Source organism: Salvia hispanica, chromosome 1 (genome assembly GCF_023119035.1).
Source record: "Salvia hispanica cultivar TCC Black 2014 chromosome 1, UniMelb_Shisp_WGS_1.0, whole genome shotgun sequence".
Classification (NCBI taxonomy): domain Eukaryota; kingdom Viridiplantae; phylum Streptophyta; class Magnoliopsida; order Lamiales; family Lamiaceae; genus Salvia; species Salvia hispanica.
In genome coordinates this window covers 33,621,613-33,639,313 of record NC_062965.1, presented here as the reverse complement: position 1 = coordinate 33,639,313, position 17,701 = coordinate 33,621,613, and the positions used below count along the sequence as shown (strand labels likewise).

The 17,701-nt window shown below is 33.9% G+C and overlaps 3 protein-coding genes across 4 annotated transcripts; 2 read left to right on the top strand and 1 right to left on the bottom strand.

Moving 5' to 3' along the window:
- Nucleotides 1-1,284: 1,284 nt before the first annotated feature.
- LOC125200677 (rac-like GTP-binding protein 5) lies at nt 1,285-4,778 on the top strand. 2 transcript variants are annotated; one of them, XM_048098404.1, is made up of 8 exons: nt 1,285-1,427; nt 1,612-1,816; nt 2,738-2,825; nt 2,912-3,021; nt 3,341-3,404; nt 4,015-4,079; nt 4,206-4,271; nt 4,360-4,778. In XM_048098404.1, the coding sequence occupies exons 2-8, from the start codon at nt 1,718-1,720 to the stop codon at nt 4,462-4,464; spliced, it is 597 nt and encodes a 198-aa protein (XP_047954361.1). In that variant the 5' UTR covers nt 1,285-1,427; nt 1,612-1,717; the 3' UTR covers nt 4,465-4,778. The 2 variants fall into 2 exon arrangements, with proteins under 2 accessions (XP_047954361.1, XP_047954362.1); XM_048098405.1 differs by lacking the exon at nt 1,285-1,427 and adding an exon at nt 1,495-1,514.
- Nucleotides 4,779-6,748: 1,970 nt separating this feature from the next.
- LOC125200755 (squalene monooxygenase SE1-like) lies at nt 6,749-8,971 on the top strand. The gene is made up of 6 exons (XM_048098509.1): nt 6,749-7,042; nt 7,140-7,251; nt 7,340-7,514; nt 7,600-8,269; nt 8,352-8,630; nt 8,725-8,971. The coding sequence occupies exons 1-6, from the start codon at nt 6,803-6,805 to the stop codon at nt 8,857-8,859; spliced, it is 1,611 nt and encodes a 536-aa protein (XP_047954466.1). The 5' UTR covers nt 6,749-6,802; the 3' UTR covers nt 8,860-8,971.
- Nucleotides 8,933-10,701, bottom strand: LOC125200756 (heavy metal-associated isoprenylated plant protein 26-like). Its single transcript, XM_048098510.1, has 2 exons — nt 10,516-10,701; nt 8,933-9,442 (listed from the first exon to the last, which is right to left on the bottom strand). Exons 1-2 carry the CDS (start codon nt 10,594-10,596, stop codon nt 9,059-9,061), a joined length of 465 nt encoding a protein of 154 aa, XP_047954467.1. The 5' UTR covers nt 10,597-10,701; the 3' UTR covers nt 8,933-9,058.
- Nucleotides 10,702-17,701: the final 7,000 nt, after the last annotated feature.

The following is a 17,701-nucleotide window of genomic DNA, read 5'->3' as shown; positions in this document are numbered from 1 at the left end:
GCCAGCGGATCAAGAAGCACAAAACAAGAGTGCCATGTTTTAATAGAGCCAAAATGAGTGGCATATATTTAAACTAGCAACTTTTCTCGGATTTCTTCTTCTTCAATTATTCTCTACTTGTTATTCAATTTTATGTGTGCCTTGTTTTATTTGGTTACGAAAAATATGGTTGTGGATGTCTGTATGTAGCGTTCTTGCATGGGACAATGCTAATTATGGTTTTATTAGAGGCAAAATGAGAAGGTAAATTTATTCAATTCCTCAAGGCAAAATTAATAAAGGAACATACAATTAACACAAGTTTTTCTTATAATGCTATCATTTGGGTCACCCTTAATAGGATAATGTTAAGCTATAAAATGGTCAAGCCAAACGAAATTATCCCCTTTCTTACTTTACTCTCTTTCCACTTTAACTACTCCATTCATTATCATTTTTTCAAAACGATTGCAAAAAAGAAACGCCTCAAGTAATGTGGGACGGAGGGAGTATTAGTTATCTTTCTTATTTTTCACTTTTAATTTGTAGTTTGGTTTGTTTATTTTCAATTATTTTACGGTATTTCTTTTATTTGTGCATTTTATTATGTTATACTTCAATTACAAATTATATGAATGTCTAATAATTTTTATTATAAATTTAAATTATAAAATAATTTATACTATAATTTTTAATATATTAAATAAATTATAAAATTTATATTAATTAAAATATACAAAAAAGAAAATTTTTTTATCAAAACGTTTTTATCTATCTACTTAACACACTAAACAACCTTTTTCTTAAACTCTGTGTTGAAAAGTTTCGCCTCAACTATGAGGAAACGGAAGGAATATCTTATTTCCCATTTTAGGTGTTCGAGATTTAAAATCACATTTTTTTTCGTTCTAAATAAGATCTTATACTTAATAAATTATAAGAATTATTTTTATTATAAAAATAATTTATAAAATGAGATCCACGTCTAATAAAATATTCCATCAATTTCTTTATAATTCTTAAAATATGCATCGAATTAAAGCGGAATTTTAGATAATATATAACTCAAAATATGCACCGAATTAATGCACCGATAATAGATAAGGAGTAGTAATAGTTTAGAGTGACTATATTGGCTGAAACAGACCAAAGTTTGTAAAAATTAAATAAAATGTTGCCCCATATACTTTCACTCACATGAAAAAACATGTGAAATTCAATAGGCATTCAATTTTAGTAAAATTATTGAACACTTAAAAAGCAGGCTAATTTCCCGAAAAAGAAAATGAAGGTTTTGTGTGTTGGTAAGTGATAGAATGACCCGAGTAGCACCTCGAGTAATATGCTACTCTATAGCTGTCTCGTAGCTGTCCCGCTCATTTAAAAACTCCATCTTTGCTTTCATTCACAGTCTCAAATCTCCACCCCTCTCTCTCTCACCTGCTGTGGTAATGCGCTCTCTTTCTCTCTAATCTGCTTCGTGTTTCTGACTTTGACTGACAATGATGTGGCTGTTGAATTTGGTTGTGTAGTTGGTAATTGTAATAGTTAGGGTTTAATTTTGAGATTTTAGGGTTTTGATTCGGTGTTATTGGAGATTTCTAACGGTTCCCCTCCTGATTCATTTTGCAGCTAAGCAGTTGATTGGTTGCTAATCGGTGCTGCAAAATTGGGGGATTGAAGTAATTCGAGTTGAGATAATTGTTCGCCGGTTGGAAGGGGACTTGCCGGCGGTGAGATGAGCGCGTCTAGATTTATTAAGTGCGTGACCGTGGGCGACGGGGCTGTGGGTAAAACATGTCTGCTCATTTCTTACACTAGCAACACTTTTCCAACGGTAACTTTTTTTTTTTAGTTGTGCTTTAATTTTCATTTTTGTCAGTTGTTGGGGGTGGATTGTTTTAGTTTGGGTAAGAGAAGGTAATGTTGATGTTGGTATTGTACTATTGTTTAAGCTTTTGTAGTCATTGTAGTTTTGGCATGGTTGGGTAAAGAGTTTTTTTCCCTCGCTTGTTAGGGCATTCTGATATTGATAAAAAGAATTAATGTCATGAACTGTTGGACTGTGAGGTTTATTAGTAAGTGCCTGAGGTGGATATGGTTTTGAATTATCATGTCTGAAAAGGAGGATGATTGGATATGTTTTTGACTGGACTTTTTGTCACCCACATAGCCACCTTTTTTCAAATTACCTATTTTGTTTCTAACTTTTAACAGTGAATTTGAATTCATGTGGTTTAGCTTTATCTTTTATGACATGGATACAAATTTGAAAAAAGAGAATGTCTATCTAGATTCCTTTTCTTCTTTTAGTTTTTCCTTTATCTTTTATGACATGGATACAAATTTGAAAAAAGAGAATGTCTATCTAGATTCCTTTTCTTCTTTTAGTTTTTCCTGATTCACTTTTCATTTTGTCCCCTTTCAATTCAAATGTAGACTTTATGAGTACCATTATGTTGTAACTCACTTTTCATTGGTATAGATTGTGCTTACTATTGCATGAACCAAAAGTTCATAGACAAGTAAAATTTTGTGAACCTTTTCTCCTTCCTCGTTGGACCTGTGTAATCTCTGAGTTGAACTGTAGGCTCTGCTCCACTTTGTCTGGTTTACTTTTCCTTTTGTGCTCTACGACATATCATGTTTAAACTGGTTACACTCTAGCCACATGCTATTATAGTTTTCAGCAGTCAAAAGTTTTCCTTCTGGGTTACTAGGTTTCTAACCGGATCATTTTTTGCATTGGCCTAAACAGGATTATGTCCCTACTGTTTTCGATAATTTCAGTGCCAATGTCGTAGTGGATGGTAGCACTGTTAATCTGGGATTGTGGGATACTGCAGGTAAATTGGATATTGCCATGCCTATCTTCTAACTCATCGTACAAAAAACCATGGAACAGTCAATCACCCTACCCTCTATTTTATAGGTCAAGAGGATTACAATAGATTGAGACCGTTGAGCTACCGTGGGGCTGATGTCTTTATACTCGCCTTCTCTCTTATTAGCAAGGCCAGTTACGAGAATGTCTCCAAGAAGGTGAGTCTTCATATACCTCAGTGTATAGGAATCCTGACCTCTTCATAGATTTTGGTTTCTCGAACAACAGTTTGTTAAAAGAGGAGGAAAGTAACTGAGAAATGCAAGATTTTCATTTTTCTTCATTTCGTTAAAGGATAAAAAATTTGGGCACTTTGTAAACCTGTTTAATGGATTCCTTGTGCCATCCTTTTGTCTGAATAAGCTGGAGGGGCAGTCTGGTTATATAAACTTTGTTATGCCACATTCCCCCCCTTCTGGACAAAGTAGAAAAAACTTTGAATTGCATGACGTTGATTGTTTATATTTCAATTTTCAGTGGATACCTGAATTAAGGCATTATGCTCCTGGAGTTCCAATAATCCTTGTGGGGACAAAGCTCGGTGAGGATCTGATTCTATATTCTTCCACTGTGCCCGGGACTAATTTCCCACCCATTTTTTGGCCTGGAACATTGTTTACAATATATATCTACTTGCTGGCTGATTATCCTGACAACACGGATTACTAAAATGCTCCTATCTAATTTCAGTCTTGAATTATGTTTTCTCCCCCAGCATATTCTCACACGGCACATATGCCATGCCCATGCGTCATTATGTCATTGAAGTTACCACATACTACTATTCTTTGATATTTTCAGATTGTTTTTGGTAGGATCTATTGGAATTATGATTCAAACTTTTAACATTGCAACTCAATTTTGTATACACACTACTCTGCCTCTGTTCTTCTTTGTCCATGCAAGAATGAAGTGATGGAACCTCTAGAAGTGTCATGAGTTTATTCCTTATTGAAGAATGGCCTCGTGTAAATAAGTTACTGATTTGGCTTTTTATAATGTACTCTTTATAAAATGTTTTGAAATTTGTACACCAGTAAGAAACTATACAGAGAGAAGAACGCATGTGGTCTTCCCTTTCTCCTGCTCTTCCTACTTCGATAATTCTGTACCTTTTATAGCGGTCCAATTCGAAGCTTAATGCCTTGCAGATCTTCGAGAGGATAAGCAGTTTTTCGTGGACCACCCCGGAGCAGTGCCCATCACAACAGCACAGGTGTGTTTGCACTTTGCAATTTGTATCTGGCTATTCACCTCATTGGGTTCCGTCAAACTGAAATTTCATGCTATCTTGTCTATTTACTTGTGAAAGAAAGATTGATTTTCCTTTCTCCATTCAAAGGGAGATGACTTGAAGAAATCGATTGGAGCTGCTGCTTACATTGAATGCAGTGCTAAGACACAACAGGTTATATTTTGAACTTCGACCAGAACTACAAATTTTTAGTGGATACATCTGCAAATATCACATCATATTTTTGTTCCAAATATTGCAGAATGTGAAGGCTGTCTTTGATGCAGCGATAAAGGTTGTTCTGCAGCCACCCAAGCAAAAGAAGAAAAAAAAGAGAAAGGGTCAAAAAGCATGCAGCATATTATAATTGGCGAAGAGGATTCGCATCAAGTACTTGGCTGTTTCTCTTGTTTTAGAAGTGTACTACTCTACTCCTAATCCTACTCCCCCTTGAAGATGCAATGACCTCAGCTTTATATTCTTGACTGACTGTATTAGGGAGATATGTTGAAGCATCAACTTAGTCGATTTCACATTCTTAGCTATAGTTTTCACTGATGTACGTTTGTGATTGAGATGTGTGGTAGTATGAAATATTGCTCCATTAGGCCTTAGATTGAAGTATTTGTGCATAACTTAAAATTTCTCCTAAGGCGGATAGTATGTTTTTAATTTTTGTTATGTGGATTTTTTGACTTTTTTTCTTAAATAGTATGCTATGTATTAGGTGAAGTGTGATGGAAAACAATGCTATGCTGGTGTTGAACTTCACAGCGTTGAGAGTTGTGTTTGTATAATAGGTTGTGGATTTTTCTTCCCCGTCATTGTTAATATTGTGGAATGTAAAACAATTGATCGAATCTCTTGTCGCAAGGAGTTGATGTTTATAGGCATCATATGTAGTACTATTTATTTGTCTGTTTTCATGGTTTCGGTCAAGTTATGTTTCTTATTGATTGGTTAAGACTTTATGTGAGAACAACTTGTTACGAAGCTGACATTTGTGCAATTTTATTTCTTTAGTATAATCGTCGACTTAGGTTATTTAAAGAAACTTTACGAGTTCATAAAATTTCTTGCGAACAATATTTGATTGGAAGCAGTTTTAGTTAAAAAAAATTAGAAATCTGGGGTTTTTATTAATATGAAACAAATGTTGGAGTATAACATTTTTAGAAAAATTCAGGATCAGAGATACAAATCAAGTTAACCTTTAGTGGTAATAATTTACCTATGTTTTTATGTGTGGAATATTATGAATATTTAAATCGTATAAGCACAGGTTTTACTATTACATAACACTAATAAAGGGAAATGGTTGACACGTGAAGTCGTATACCATGTGTTTATTTTTCCTACATACTACTACAGTCTACGGCATTAAAAATAAATATTCAACCCAAGATATAATGAATTTTACTTGTGTAGTTTCACCAAACCAAAGAATTAACATTACTTAACTGATATACTCCTTCCGTCCGCCATTAGAAGTCTCATTTATGGGCGGCACGGGTTTTGAGAAATGTTAAGAAAAGTGGGTGGAAAAAAGTTAGTGGAATAGGGTTCCACTTATATATATTAGTTTTAAATGATATGTGAGTGGATGGGTTAGTGGAAGGTGAGACCCTATTATCATTTATGGTAAAAGTGAACCGGGACTAAAAATTTTCATATTCCGATAGGCTCAAACAAAATTTTACGCAATTTCCCTAAAACAAAGAAGTTGGTTCAATTAGATCACTTAAGACTGTAATCAAAACAGATATATGCCAGCTTACCAAAAGCAAAAAGGACAAAAATATGAAAACAGTTGGGTTTGCACCTCAATCAAGTAGGTGTGGCTCTGCTGTTTGCAAATGATCTGTATAAGCAGATGGCCTTCAAGTTTCAGTCACTCTTAATTGAAACGAATCAAATCTTCTATAGATTCATTAGGATTATAGTGCAGATTTTGACAGAATCCCAAGTTGATCAGCCAAATAAAGTACTAGTACAATAAATTCCGAAAGTTTTAACTCAGTTTGGATTCAGTTTTGGTGTGCTGTAATCAAAGTTACTCATAGGCCAATACTAACCCAAATCGTCGTTTTAAATAATAAGAAGTCAATGCCACATTGAATTCCATGTGCGCTCACTGAATTGAAACTAGTCTAGTCCACTCTTCCAATTAGCAGAAATTGCATTAGAATTATACTAGTACTATTTTAATTAACAGAAGTTTTTATATTTTAGAAGGCCTGCTGAATGATTCCAAAATTTGTTTCATTATATCAAAGATCCATTTTTTTATTTGTTCATCTTTCCCTAAACTATTATATTCTCGAATTTGTTACTTACACCTTGGTGGGATTAGTTAAATGCCAGTTTTTATTAGCTAATTGCAAACTGACGTGTACCAGAATTTCCTGCCACCCCCTGATTTAATCGAAATCCCTTCTTTAGTGTAAAACATGTGATTTTATTGTAATAATCTAACAATATTGACCCTTGACTCACTTTCTTGATTTCTAACAGCGTGTTTCCACAACAACCACCATATTAGTCCAATTTGGAGAGCTCACTTATTTTACTACACTAAATTTTGTCTTTCTTTGACGAATGAGCTGTCTATATATAAACATGGCCTAATAATCATAGAGGAACAACTCAAACATTCATTGTGAAAGAAAGAAAAGGAATAGATAGATAGAACCTCATTTTGATCAATGAAATTGGATATGATGGAACAATATGTGTTAGGTTGCTTCATCGCTTTGGTTCTTGGTTACATCTTATTACAAAGGTTCACAAAAAATGGAGACAAAAATATTAAAAAGGCTGCGCCTAGAGATGCCGGCCGTGTGGCATGTTCGGACAAGGTTGTGCGTGAAGCTGATGGCCCCCCGGATGTTGTCATTGTTGGTGCCGGTGTAGCTGGTTCAGCACTAGCTTACACTTTGGCAAAGGTATGTTTAAATAGATAAAGATCTTGAGTTTTTTATGCATGGTTCTTGAATTTAAATTTAATGTATAATGTCCTAAAATTTGGTTTGGATTCGATAGGATGGGCGCACGGTGCTGGTGATCGAGAGGGATTTGAGCCAGCCAGATAGAATAGTTGGTGAGCTTCTTCAACCAGGAGGCTACCTCAAGCTAGTTGAATTGGGAATGGAAGGTATGTATGTCAAACCTTTGCCTTTTATGCAACGAAAAATGTATTATACTATTGAGTTTTAAGACAAAGTTGTGTTTGTTTTGTGAAGAATGTGTTGGTGGGATTGACTCTCAGCAAGTGTATGGCTATGCACTTTACAAGGAAGGGAAGTATGCTAAACTAACCTATCCTCTCCAAGAATACACCTCGGATGTCTCCGGCCGAAGCTTCCACCACGGCCGCTTCATCCAAAGGCTACGCGAAAAGGCCGCCTCTCTTCCCAAGTAGGAAACTAGGCCCTTCTCCCTTTCTCATCGTGTTTGTGTCGTTATCGTGTGGATTCTGATCATTCCTGTTTTTCTCTTGCAGTGTGAGGATGGAGCAAGGGACTGTGACATCATTGATTGAAGGAAAAGGGACAGTGAAAGGAGTGAAGTACAAGAACAAGAATGGTGAAGATGTGAAGGCATTTGCCCCTCTCACAATAGTGTGTGATGGATGCTTCTCCAATTTGAGAAAGAATCTCTGCATTCCACAGGTGAATGTGATGTCCCACTTTGTAGGCATGGTGTTGAATCTTGAAAATGGGAAGCTTCCACAGCCCAACCACGGCCATGTTATCCTGGCTAATCCCTCGCCTGTCCTGTTCTATCCCGTGAGCAGCACCGAGGTCCGGTGCCTTGTCGACATCCCGGGCGCCAAGCTGCCCTCGATCACCAACGGTGACATGGCCAAGTACTTGAAAGCCACGGTGGCTCCTCAGCTCCCGCAGGAGCTCCACGATGCGTTCGTGGAGCAAGTCGAGAAGGGGGAGATAAGGTCTATGCCTAACCGGTCCATGCCGGCCTCTCCCCTGCCCACCCCGGGTGCCATCCTGCTCGGAGACGCATTCAACATGAGGCACCCGTTGACCGGTGGGGGGATGACCGTGGCATTGGCCGATGTAGTGGTGCTCCGCGATCTGCTGAGGCCGATGAAGGACTTCAGCGACGCGGCCGCCCTCACCGAGCATCTTGAGGCCTTCTACACGCTTAGGAAGGTCAGCATTGAATTTGATCCATCTTTGAATTGGATATTTGAATTTTATTTGCTTGTGTTTTGAATGTTTTGTTTGGTTGCAGCCGGTGGCCTCGACGATTAACACGTTGGCAGGAGCTCTATATCAGGTGTTCTGCCCGACCGCGGATGACGCGAGCCGGGAGATGAGGGAAGCCTGCTTTGACTACCTGAGCCTGGGAGGGATGTGCTCGGAAGGGCCCATCGCGCTCTTGTCTGGCCTCAACCCGAGGCCGATGAGTTTGGTTGCGCATTTCTTTGCCGTAGCTGTTTATGGCGTCGGCCGCCTTGTGTTCCCGCTTCCTTCGCCTAGCCGGGTGTGGCTCGGAGCCAGATTGCTCATGGTGAGTTTGATCCTAGACTCAAGCCTTGGTAACAAGTTTGCCTCAATTTTTAAAATGTACTTAAAAATGTGTTTTTTTGTTGTTGTTGTTGTAGACTGCTTATGGAATCATATTTCCAATAGTGAGATCAGAAGGAGTGAGGCAGATGTTCTTCCCCATCACAATTCCTGCATACAACAGGGGTGCTTCTGTTGTTATGAAGAGCGCCATGTTTGACATGATGGCTTAGGCTTAGCCATCTTTTTTGTTACACATGTGATATTCTTTTTGTCATTCTTTCTCCATCAATCAAAGTTGTATAGTTAAGATTAATCAATATACTAGTTAATATGCTTGTGCAATGTGTTTCAATTCAACACTTATCTTACAAATTAAGCACAATAGAAAAAAAGGTACTAGCACAAGATTGTGATTCCACAAAGGATCCATCACATGATGGCACATGCGGTAGGATTTTCGTCGCTGAAGGCGGTGGTGTAACGGACTTCGATGGAGCTGGCTCGTGCGAGGTGCGACGTCTGAGCGTCGCTCCCGTATCGAACGTAGCCAGCAGGGGCCTTATTGTCGTAGACGCCGTGGGCGTAGGGATGGTCCACCTCGTCGTAGGGGATGTACGGCCACAGCTCGGCCTTCTTCCCGGTGCGGTGAGCCACACGCGCAACGACCTTTTCGGGGTCCACATAGCCGGTCACCTTGAGCTTGTTCTGCTTCGGAGATATATCTATTGATGTCACGCCTTTCATTCCTTCCACAGACCTCCTCACCTTTCTCTCACATCCTTCGCAGTCTATCTTGATCTTTATCTCTACTGTCTAATTACAATACCCAACTCATAATATTTCATTTTTCATACTACGTTGGCATGTTTGGTATTTATTCTCTATATAAGTTATCACCTCTATCATATCAAACATGTCATGTAGGTATGTAACAGATAACTTTAGATTCAAAACCAGTATTTCATTTCCACATTGTGGAACTCCATCATGTCTTCAATTTGTCAACTAGACTTTAGAAAAATAGATTTATACGTACAACTCATGAAGAGGATGATACACTCAGTAATTTTTGTTTGGGTTAACAGTTATAAATGATAAAGTTAGGTCAAATTTTGGTATGTCCCACAAACTTTGAAATTGGAATATTAAACCATAAAATTTTAATTTTTTCAATTGTCTCATTCATGCATTAAATGTTATCTTTTAACGATATTCGAAACAACATCTTTTATTTATTTTTCTTTTATATTCTTTTATTTTCTCAATCCTCTTCTTATTTGATTGAAATATTGTCAGTTTTAACATCACGAAAAATGTCAATTTTTTTATGGATGGGACAACTGAAAAAACAAGTGAAACTTTGTGTTCAATATTTCATTTCAAAGTTCATGGGACATACTAGAATTTGACCAAATTTTGTGATTTAAATGGCTATTATCTCTGTTTATTTTTTCAATTTTATACAACGCACACATGGGCGGACGCACAAATAAATAACGATAAGGGCTATGATTTCTAAATTTTGTTTGAAGGTATATTTGTGGGTGTTTTAGATTATTTATAAGGGCTTTTACTTAATAATTTGCCTTAAATTTGAATAAATTATAAAAATTTATATAAAGAAAGATAAAATACGATTTTATTAAGGGTAGCCCTACCCTCATTATACATGGGTCCGCCCCTGAACGCACATAACATATTTAATATACTTGTGTGAACTGAGGATCGGCCAATTATAGTATTAAGGCAGATCTGAAGTCAGATAATCATATAATTAATTTAAGTTGGGAAGAATATGACAGGTAGATATAGTGGTACATACTTGTATAACTAAGGAATAAAAAACAGAGACATAATTGAAAAATAATAAAAGGAAATGCAAAAACCTGAAGCTTTTTGTGTTTCTTATGCTTGGAATGGCCGCTGGAGCAATTTAACATGTTTGAAACATGATCCACAACACCCATTTTCCTAATGAGCTTCTTCACTAAATAACCTCTGCTAACTTAGTAGCTGACTCTCTCACACACACAGGTAGAGTTGGGATGTCAAGTATGAAGAAGAATGATTGGAGAAACATAAATATCTGATTTCTTTTGTTACAAAACATGTGAATGTGAGAATAGTGGACCCTCCTTTGTCTGTTTTGTGACTGAATTTGGGAGGTTAAGCCTCAATTCAAATGGGCTTTCAAATTAAACCAATGTCTACTTTGCATAAGTATATTGGGCTCAAATTAAATCTTGGATATTTGTTCATTGAGTTTTAACTTTTACGTATAATATTAAATACTGGTATATTTTCTCTGCAATCTCATATGACTACAATATAAATCATGAATGAGATAATAATTTATACTCCATTTCACCTCTCTATATTTGCGGTTTAAAGTAACTATTTTGTCCACGACCACATGCAGACTATATACATATATTGGACACCATTTGCGTAGCATTTATTAAATAATAAACACCATCTTCGACCCAATTATAGCCCAAATTAATATTGGGCCGAATGATTTGGACCTATCTTCTGTATAAAAAATCCAGTTTTTATTAAGGAGTAAGGACCATTTCGTTTTCTATACTTTCACGTTTTAGTTTATACTACAATATTATTTCTATGCATTAAAATGAAATAATTTTATTCCCAGTCAATAAAAAATATTCCACATATAGAAGCAGATAAGCAGTGCCAGTTAGCTAAAATAAAAGAAAATGATAAGAGAAAATAAAGATAAAGATAAAACTTAAATTTTTTTTTAACAGAGATAAAGATGAAACTTTAGAAAAGTCAAAGGATGGGATAATTTATGAATATGTAAACCCAATGTGGTGTGGTGCAAGTTTGTGGAAAATTGAGATTAATATCCGAACTTGCAATTGGTTGGAATGAATTAAACAAGGCTTGCCTTTTCTTTTCCTTTTCCTTCAGTCAAATAATTAGATAGGTAATTTTCTACCCACAACGAGTAGATAAATGACATTTAAGCTGAGCTTATCGACCCAATAACTAATTTATAATTTTTAGATAGGTAACTTTCTACCCACAACGAGTAGATAAATGACATTGAAGTTGAGCTTATCGACCATTAATTATAACTAATTTAGTATTTTTTTTTTCACTTGTAATGTAGAATGCTTGTAAACATTTAAAATTTGTATGGTCCATAATAAAACTATTTTTTCGGATGGAGATAGTAACACAATATAAAAATACATGTAATCATGGCAATTTATCTTTTTAATTTTGACAAATTTTACATTCAAATAAAGTGGATTTTCATTTTCTACGAATCATACGCAAATCACGTTCTCTCTTAATCTTTCTTATATTTTATTAATTTTAGATAATATTGATATTGGGTGAAGAGTATAAGATAATTTATCAATTAAATTAATTTTAGCTATTAGGAATAGGGTGATGTATTAATATAACGATCATTTTTATTTTCATACCACCATTTTAGGCCGTTATATCTGAAGATCGTGTGATTCTCAAACTACCATATGACAATCTATTTTAACAAAATTGGAACATAAAAAAAACGCTAGAGGGCAAAATCGACGTTCTCAATTTTCATTTTGTTACCAAATTGCAGTGTTACGTGCCTGCATCATTCGTAATAGTTTTTTACCTTACCAGATTACAGTGTTACTCAATAAATATTGCAGTATGCATATTACCAAATCTGTTTTTGATTTAAATTTTTTGGAATTGACTAAAATACTCACGCCTGCAATATATCCAACACATAAGACTGCAATCCAAACTTTATTTTATCAATTCAATCCTAGACGTCTATCTTAAAGATCTAAAGGCTGATATTAGTGTTATACTGTGGTGTCACTCCAATGTTCCTAGGTGTTCCCCTAGGAGTAGTTAGTATTTCATTTTTCAAATATTAATAATGGGTGAAGATAGTATAAGATTTGATAATCTGTCACCATATAAAGTAATTTAATTTTAGTGTATGAATTACTTAATTTTTGGAACGTTTAATCCGGAATATATAGTTTGATCATAGGTGGCATCAGAAGCCATGAAATGATGACGCGTTGCGAATAAAAATGAAAATGAAAACAGAAGAGGATGGTGAGTGGAAATTAAGAAACATTAAAATAGTGATATGAAAATAGTACGTGAGCCAGAAATATTAATGGAGTTGATCACGTCACATGCATTGCAACAATAAACTCAACATCATAACCTGCAAACCACATGCAACTCCATGCCTCACCTTGTGTGTTTTTCTCACTCTCTGTTTTCCTCTTTCAATTCCCAACTATTTGTAATCTAGCGATCCACTCTGCATGCGTATGTAAATACTGGCCACCAAATTCTCCAAACATAAAAATCAATTCCTAAACATGCTGAAGGACAATTTCAAAAATTAATACTCCCTGCGTCCCAAGAAAGATGACCTCTTTCTTGGACGGTACAAAATTTTATGCAATTTTATTTTGTGTGTTAAATGGAGAGAATAAAGTAAGAGAGGAGGGATAAAATAGAGATAAAGGAATTTCCATTTTAAGTAATGAGTCATCTTGGTTGGGATGAACCAAAAAGGAAAGTGGATCATCTTTAATGGAACGAAGGGAGTAGTATATTGTAAATATGTAATATAATGTTTTTTCTTCTAAATGTAAAACTTATGGTGTGTTAATTTTCTTGAGGTTTCCGCAATCATGTCATGTGTCGGAAATTAGAAGTCGCTGTTTTCATTGTGTATAGTAATTTTACATGATTTATTTGATGGCTAACCACATCAAATGTGTTTAACTGTTCAATATTGTGTTTAACTGCATCTTTTTCACTTTGCATGCCGATAAATGCAAAATTAAAGATATGGTCGGCTAATTGATTGAAGATTAGGGGCTTTTTAATGTGAGATGGATGCACGTGGTACCTAAAAAAATAGTAACTTTTTTATAGTAGGATTTAGTTATCACTATAAGTAAAATAAAATTAAAAATTAAAAAAGGTCAAAATATGTATCAATCGAAAGAACATAAGGAAATAGTAGTAATTTTGAAAAAAAAAATATTTTAAAAAAGTGAAAGGGTAGACCTTGTACTAATACATTTTATTTCGTTTGATCCTTCTATAAGTATAATGTCTTAGGTTCATTAAATCTTTGTACCAATACATTTTTAAGTACTATTAGGTTTTCTTATAATTGTTTAATTTCATTAGATCTTTATACTAATGCATGTTGATTTAAGAGATTTTTATACTTACATTTTTTATTTGGTTGGATTATTCAACGGACTTTAAATTTTAATTAATTTTTCTTTTGTTAATTATATTTATTAATTTTCTTTCGGTTGCAATATCAACTCGAGAATCATTGAAAAAATGAAAAATTTATTGATATTTTCCATTATCAATTTATAAATTTGTCATTTTTAAATTACTATTGAGTTAATATTGCAACTATTAATTTCAAAATAAATAAGTGAAAAAGAGAAAATAAATGAATGTAGCACAATAAATTTAATTAAATTGTGAATTCCGTGAATAAAGATCCAACCAAATTAAAAATATAAATATAAAACCTCTTAAATCAAAATGCATTAGTATAAAGATGTGAAAAAACAAAAACAAAAATTGTAAAATGACTTAATTAAACAAAATGTATTGGTATAAGGATAAAAAGAACAAAAAAAATTTGTAGATGGATCTACTTGAATAAAAAATTTAGTATAAGGACTTCTAGATAACTAGATATGTATTGACTAAATTTAATTATTTTCATTAGCCCTCTAAAATGGCTATAAATTAATTCTTTTTATAAGTGTGGGTAAACATATTATACATTTTATTATTTTGATTATATATCTTTTTCACCCTTAAAATTAAGCAACATTACTCAAAACCACAAATAAGATCATCCATAATCCTTATAGGAGAAATTAGAATAAAAAGTTATAGAAGAAATTATGAAGAATTGAATGTGAAATAAGAGTATTTAGATATAAAAAAATCTAATTTTTGGATTTTAAACAAAATTAAAGAAACATGATATGGTCTTTATAATTGGGCAACAGATAGCGTGCTCAAACATATTTGTGTGTGTAGCCGTCAGACGCTCGACATTCAAGCATGTGTGGCAATACATGATCAATACTTCTTTGAGAACGAATGTTTTAAGCGTTTTCTAGTTTGAAATGAAGGTAAGATCATACAGAACTTCAGAACTAAAACCAGTGGCGGACGCAAAGATGAACCTAGGGGCTAAATTTTTAAAATTTATCTTAAAGTAATTTTATAGATAATTTAGATTATTAATAGGGACTTCTATATAATAATAATATGTAGTATAAAATATGAATAAAACTATTCATTCACTAAACCATTTATAGACCTCATACCACATTTTACGTTATTTCTTACTCAAGAACAATATTCACAATAACTCGTTATTCATTCACTTAACTATACATAGGTCTCATTTTTGTATACTCCCTCCATCCTATAGAAATGGATCATAGTATTATTCATTTTTCTTCCGTCTCATATAAATAGTCCATATACATTTATGACAATTTTTTTCTCCATCTATTTTACTTTATTATTTATGGATCCCACCATCCACTATACAATTTCAACTAAGTAATTTTTCTCTTTATTTCTTACTTTATCAATCAAGCAATAAAACATGTGTCAATCATAAATGGTTTATTTCTATGGGACAGAGAGAGTATAATTCTTCACATGCAAATTATTTTTAATCAAAACTTTACATTCACATTCAAATTAAATTTACATGGTAAATGAATGTACACATTATTTAAAATAAATTCTTATGATAACAAAAATATAAACATTCTATTACAAAAAGAAAAGTAAAACAAATGCAATAAAATAAAATACTAAAAAAACATAATATTTTAGAAAAAAATGTTGGGGTTGTTTTGGACCCACAACCTATCGGTTTTAACAAAGCACATTTACCACTAAATCAAACATTGATTTTGTATTAAAATTTAATAAATTTATATAGAAAAAACATAAAAAGTTTCTCGTACGTGTAAAACCAATTGTCTCACATTGATCTCCCAAGGATTATTCGAGTTGAAACATGTCTATAAAATGCTTCCTCTAGCAAATACAAAATCCACTCCTCTAATGTTTATGTACTAACAAAATACTCTAATCTTTCACAAATTCGCATATTTGATGTTAAGTATGGTCATTTTCAAATATAGTTTCATTTTATTAAAATAAATTTTTAATAAATAAAAATTGATGTACTTCAAAAATAACTAATCTTAAAGTCATAATATCTTTCCAACTCCGTGTTATCACGTGACACACAAAACATAAAATAACAATGCTATAAAGCAAAACAATGTTAATAGGCGTTATAGATGGATTTTCGTGGATTGTATTATAGACAATACATAGACTGTCTACAGCGGATGTTTTCAACGCATCCAGCCCCTGTCTCGTTCCCCGGGACGGAACAATCCGTCCGCGTTGCGGATGCTTGAGGTTACGCATTTGAAGACGTTTCTTGCGATATTGTAAAATCATTATTTTCGTTGAGAGTTAGTCTTTGAGATAAAGATGAGTTGATTCTTCGTTTCCTTAAATGAAGAAGTGTGTCAGATGTATATGAGATGTGGAGTGTGACTTAACGTGGAAAAAATGACACATCTCACAGGAAATGACTTGGGAAATGCAATTCAATAGTGGAGTAGTTTCCACCATAAAAATACATTCGATCCGTCTTCTCCTCTCCACCTTTAATAATTCACTCTTTCACTTTCACAACAATTATTCATACGGTCTCTATATAAATGCATTATATTAATACAGATATTATGAATTAATACTGAAAATAAAAAGAAACAATAACGGCTAGCTATGTACTAGCGGTGAAATGGCAATTCATAGCTATATAATTGATAGTAATATAGTTTAATACATTTAATAGTTGGGAGTATAATTTGTCTTCAAGTTTGTTATTTCTGGTTTTCCAGCCCTGAATTAGTCTATAGTTTTGAATTAAAGTTTAATTTTGTGAGAGTGGTGTTTGCGTCTTGTTCGGCCATGTGGACTGTCAATTAACACATGTATGGTGCGCCTAGGGGTGTAAATTCGGGTACCCGCGGGTACCCAAACCTGAAAATTCGGGTACCCGAACCCGAAATTTCAAAAATATCATACCCAATACCCGACCCGTATGTGAATTCGGGTACCCTAATACCCGATGCGGGTACCCGAACCCAACTAATCGGGTACCCATAAACCTGGAATTATTATATTTAAAATTTATTCTTTTATATAAATTAAATTGTGATGAGAATAGAAATTATTAAAAATAACACAATACTTATACTATTTATTGACTATAATTCTATATTATATAAAATAGACATTAGACAAATAGACACTACTTAATTTCAAAATAAAATTTTTTTTGGTATAAATTGAAACATAAAAGAGATTAAAATAATTTCTTAAGACATTAAATGAACATGTAAATAAAATGAAGAAAGCATAACTAATTAACTATATATTTTCAAAAGATAACAAGTAAGAACATAAACAATGCAACATGAACCGAACATGAATGTAAAGAAGTATTAAAGTTGAGATAATAGAACAATAAAATGTCAAAGCAACCAAACATAATCTAATAGTAAACTAAGAACTTTATAACCCAAAAGCAAAGATTCATGGCATTCAATTCATCTTAAGTGCTACTCATTTTGTCATTCATCTGTGACTTTGTGCAGACTCATCTCTCTGACGGTAGCTAACAGTACTACAAATACATAATTAATCGGGTATTAGTCGGGTAGCCTAAACCCGAAAAATCCTAACATTAACTACCCAAACTCGTACCCGAATCCATAATTTCGGGTTTTGGGTACCCAAAACCCGTCGGGTATTGGGACTGGACCGGGAATACCCGAAACCCGCGGATTAAATTTTCAGGCCTAGGTGCGCCTATTCAATCTATTATTCTATACCTAATAACACTAATATATATATACCACCTCCGTCCACAATCAATAGTAATTGTTTTTCCCTTTTAAATTGTCTACAAATAGTAATCAT